The following is a 5453-nucleotide window of genomic DNA, read 5'->3' on the forward strand; positions in this document are numbered from 1 at the left end:
TAGAAACACAGCTGCAGCTATAGGCATGACGTGCATGAACTGACACTGAGATGGATCAGTTCTTAGATCGATCATCTTTTTTAATACAGATTCTGTTCTGTTCTATACAATAACACGTAATATAAATCTTATACAACACTAATAGTTCTCTATACACATGATCATAAATGTACAGTACAGTGTACACACATATAGTATTAACACAAATACACTTACATGTATCTTCTCGTTACAGGAGCTTTCCAACTCACTCAGAGTTTATCACAATGGCTGATTTTCTGTCCGGCAGATGATTGTGACCAAAAGAAAGACTATTTTCTTTGACTAAAACCCAAAACAGACACTTGAATATTTACATCCCTGAAAAATGTACATGAATACACAAGAATTATTGTCTTTTGTCTGGCTCACAAATATTGTAAAAGGGGTGAGGATGAAGGAGATAGCCCCAAACCCAAAGGCCCTCTCCAAGAGCCCATATAAAGTATAAAGTGTACTCTATCTACCGACTGACATAAATCTACTGTAACATCCATTATACAACAGTTGATTGAGGGCTGGCTTATTGTTTTAAGTCCAGCACGTTGAGAAACGATACATGAAGCCCTGAGGAAAAAGTAGTGACTCTGCCCTCCAGAGCAACACGCAGCCGACACGAGGAGATGTCCCATATCAGAAGTTGTTTTTGGCCCATCTCCCGTATAAGATGCTAGTTTACCTGCAGTGACTACAGACAGTTTTAACTAAGTTTCCACAACATGTTGCCCTTTGATTTCCACTTTAAAACTGCAGTGATACAATTTCAGTAGTGTTACAGTAGCCTGTGTAGTTAAGATTGCTCAAAGTATCCTGTTTTTATATTATGCCCAGTGGCCTCTTTCTGTTAATCAGTTGATTCAGTCATCTTTCTTCTCTCTTCCCCCAGTAATCAAAACCATAAGTAGAAAACCAACAATTCTGTGTTCACATTCTCTTTGTTCACATCCTAGGGGTCATTGCTTTTCTCAGAATTTATTGCACATAATCACAAAACAGGCACGCTCCTTTAATCATTTACCCAACCGCACACGCAAAAACACATGCCTACATGCACACATGCAAACATACCAACGCAATCACACATCCTCGCTTACGTCATCTTGACTTTTACTCATACAATGTCTTAAACAAATAATAAATAAAGTCATGCCTTTTAGCTTTAACTTACACACATTCTTCCAAAATATGGTGCTTACTGCAAATGAAATCGGAAGCAGTTTTTTTTGCAGTTTCCTGGTAGTTTCATATGAGATTGTAAACTTCTGAATGCTTGTATTTACCCGCTATTAATTAGCTATACCATACACAGTATGTGCACTTTTACTCTGACACATTGTTGTAAACATACAGCAGGACATTCAGCACCACAAGGATATATTGATAACTCAATTAAGGCATGAACAAATGAGGGAAAGAAAGAGAATTATAGACTTCCATTAATTATCTCACTGAGAATATATCTGTGCAGGTAGATATTGGTGTGCTTTCACAGATAATGACTAAATATAGATCAGTGTGCATGTTAGGTGTGTGTGTGTGTGTGTGTGTGCGCGCGGCATATGTACATGCACATGCAAGTTGAAAGTGCACGCAGGAGCAGTAATGTATGCATTTGCTGTTGTCTAACCTTTATCCTATACAACTGCACACTATTATTTTCAGTATACGTGGCTATCATATATGCTTGGCCAGTGTTGTCATGGAGACACAGTGGCCACCAGTTAGAAAGTGGACTATGAGGGCCTGTGTGAGGAGAGCAGAGAGAAGGCCTGTCCCCACATCTGCATGGAACCAGTGGTCATTGGATTTGTCCTGACCTTTGTAAACGAACAGTTTTTTCTTACGCCCATGCACAAATATACACATTACCCATCTCTAGCAGATTGGTAAGATACATACAATTCCTCAAATTCACACAGACACACACACACACACACACACACACACACACACACACACACACACACTGAAGAACAGCCTCATTCCCTCACTGCCTCTGTGAGGCATCGATCAGTGGCATCACTGGCCTCCACTCGGGGCTTGCGACTCTTCCTCTGGCCTCCCCCCTCCACCCAGGAGTTATGAATAACTGTCCCCCCGCTGGGAGCTGGGTCCACCTGCAGAAGGGACACTACCCTTTTCTTGACACGTGTTTTGAGGGCACGGCGCAGCTTCTGCCTGGTGAAGGCATAAAGCAGAGGATGAAAAATAGTGGTTCCATAAGCCATTGCCAAGAAGCAGAGGCGCAGCCGCACCAGGCTGTCGCTGGGACCCATACACAGGATCAGAACATTGACTGCAGACAGAGGGGCCCAGCAGCCGATGAAGGTGGATATGATGAGCAGGGACATTTTAAGGACGCGACGTTGACGCTCGCGACGGTCCCTGTGCCTGCGCACTGCCCGCCTCAAGGCGATGATGGCAGAAACCGAGGCCTGTACACCCAAGGTGGAGGCAGGCAGTGGAGATGTGGCGGGGAGCTGGGTCGAGGCTGAAGCTGGGCTTGGAGAAGCAGGGGTGGCCGGTGTGGTGGCGATGGGGGTGGTGGCAGCAGTACTGACAGTAGTAACTGTTGCTCCACTATCAGACATCGCCTGTGGCATGGAGGGGAGTGGTGGGGGCGATGTTGGTGTAGGTGTGAGGGAGGGGATGAGAGGTGGATTGGTGAGGTTCTGGTTCTGGTTGGAGGAAACTACCTCTGTGGGCAGGCTCAGGTCCTTCTTCTTCTGCCTCCTGCAGCGTATCCTGCAGGTGGAGTCCTTTGCACGCTTACTCCTCATCATGTGGGAGCCTATTCGAATGTTGAGGGCCTGCAGGATCCTGGAGTAGGTGAACAACATGACGGCCACAGCGATGAAGAAGCATGGCACTTGGAGTAACAAGTGGTAATACATAGCCAGGCCAGTGTAGTACCCCTGCCCTCCTACGCACAGCAGCGTCCTGTTCTGCCATACTGGAGTCAGGTGGTGTGTCGGGGAGGAGGGATGAGTTGAGGGTAAAGAGGAGGGATGAGTTGAGGGTAAAGAGGAGGGATGAGTTGAGGGTAAAGAGGAGGGATGAGTTGAGGGTAAAGAGGAGGGATGAGTTGTGGGTAAAGAGGAAGGAGAGATGGAGGAAAAAATGGGGGTCAGTCCAGTGGTGAACTCCGAGTCATTGTTGGCTCTTGGCTCCTCAACCGTACCGTCCTCAAACATCGAAGAGAAGAAATCCCCCTCAAGGAAGGGCAGGAAGAAGACAGCGAGAGACACGGCCCACACTGCTGCCAGGAGCAGTGCTGCTCTCCTGGGTGTCAGTAGACGACTGGCTGGACGCACTGAGATGTCGTATCGGTCCAAACTGATCACCAGCACATTGACTGCTGTGGCCACACTGGTGAACGTGACACAGGCCTCATGAAAGCAGCACAGCGTGGCCAGGCTACCGACTCCACTTTCATTAGCTGGTAGCAAGATCACAGCCACAGTCAGTGGCAGACACAGCAGACAGACCAGTATGTCCAGCACATGGAGGTTGACTGTGACCAGGTTGCTGACTGAATCCACCAGGTTGGACTGAGCACAGTAGAGCACAAGTACGGTCAGGTTGCTGCTGAAGCCCAACACCAGCTCCAGCATCAGCACAGTGGTCAAAGACACCTGGAAGCCCAGGGGGTAGGGTGTGCTCCAGCCCTCCTCCACCCCCACCTCACCCCCTCCATCCAGCAGGCCTACCCCCTGACCATCGCTGGTCTCCAGGAGGTCACGATAGCCTTCGGTCTCCATTGACGCCACAGCACTCCCTCACACATAGCAACAGCGGCCGCCACGCCAGACCATGCTCTGTCTTTCTTTTTCTTCTGGCTCAAACGAGACAGTGATGAGGGTGATGGCCAGATCTGTGGTTGATTCTGTGAAAGAAATGAATAGAAAAGAGTAGAAAGACAGAGAGATGACAGAGAAAGATCAAGCAGTTATCAGTCAGCTTGTCTCATATTTACTCAAAAATAACACTGTACAGCAAGTGCAAGTCAAACTTGTCAGATTTGATAAGTGAGGAGCTAGGAGTTGACACAACGAGGTGAAAGTGATCTTGGCCAGCGATTAGAGTCGTGGTGCGCAATTCCTCACTGGGCTCAAGTAGTTCGACAACAACATGCTTTGCATAGACAATGGTAAGAGTTCAGACAGGAATTGGAGCAGGAAGTCTCTCGGGGGGTCATTTGCAAGTATGAGTGCATTAAGCAGGGACTCAGCGGAGGATCCCTGAAGAGTCAACACATTTTAACAAACGATGGGGATTTATTTCCTGACTGTGCTTACAGTTCATATGCTGTGCAAAATCTTGTCGAAAAGATGTAACCATGCTTCTCATGCGCAGGAGTGGGTGGATGTTGGATTCATTGTTACGCAACATATATATAGGTCAGGAAGCTTGCAGAATAAGGCATGTGGAAACCAATCACAACTGTACTGTAAAGATGGCAGTGACACACTACATGTTGTCTATACTGACGTAGTAAGATCTACCTCTACCAGATTTGTACAATTAATGCCTGTACAAATCCAGTATTTGCCAATTTGGAAAAAAACCCCTTCTGTTAAATCCTAAAACGGTCAGTTTCTGCCTCCGAGAGGAGAGGTGGCAGGGACATTGGTGGGCTGGTAGAGAAACCGTGCAGTGCATGTCAAGAAAGCAAGCCCCCGACTGAGGGTGCAGCAGTTAATAGTTCTCACAGGGCGATGTAATGAAGACGAATGGATCAATGAGCCACAGACAGTGGCACATCAACAATGCTATCAGAGAAAGACCAGATCCCCTGGCATCCTCTCTCCACACCCCCTCTGCCTCATCTGCTCTCCTACATCCCTCACCTCCCTTCCTACAGACTATGCATGTGGAGCATGTTACTCATGACTGACTGCATGCTCTCCTGTGCTTGTTGGTTGATTAGATATAAAACCTCTTGTTGATATTTAGCGATAAAAAACTATTCCCTGAGTCTCTGAACTAAAAGCAACAGGTGTGGGTTTGTGGTGTTGGAACATTGATTTTGAACATCATTGATCCGATCTGGCAATTTAACAAGCCCGAGGCATGGGAGCACACAAACACACGCTCTATCGCCTCCTCTCACGGGTACCTGTGGTTTCATTGTGAGTGCTGCATAAAATAAGTTGTGAGCAAATTTGTTTTCTTCCTTTCTTTCAACACCGACTGCATTTAAAGCGTTGGTTTTATATGTCTCAGTGTAATGCTGCAAGTGACATTAATGAACTAAGGTAGTGTGTTTAAAATGTTGGATGTAACTTCAGCATTTGTAATATTCCCCTTTTCCCAAAAAGCAATCAAAAAATATGTTGAACTAAAAATTGAAATTGAGCCTGAAATGGAAAAGAGATATATTTTAGGTATCTAGATGTTTGAGGCTATTCACA

At 46.3% G+C, this 5453-nt stretch overlaps 1 protein-coding gene across 1 annotated transcript; it reads right to left on the bottom strand.

Moving 5' to 3' along the window:
• Positions 1–2018: 2018 nt before the first annotated feature.
• LOC306775235 (G-protein coupled receptor 22) lies at positions 2019–3800 on the bottom strand (the record flags this gene model as incomplete). Its single annotated transcript, XM_079265550.1, has 2 exons — positions 2019–3007; positions 3221–3800. 2 exons carry the CDS (start codon positions 3798–3800, stop codon positions 2019–2021), a joined length of 1569 nt encoding a protein of 522 aa, XP_079121676.1.
• Between the last annotated feature and the right edge of the window lie 1653 nt (positions 3801–5453).

Source organism: Melanostigma gelatinosum (genome assembly GCF_949748355.1).
Source record: "Melanostigma gelatinosum genome assembly, chromosome: 3".
In the NCBI taxonomy this organism is placed as follows: Eukaryota; Metazoa; Chordata; class Actinopteri; order Perciformes; family Zoarcidae; genus Melanostigma; species Melanostigma gelatinosum.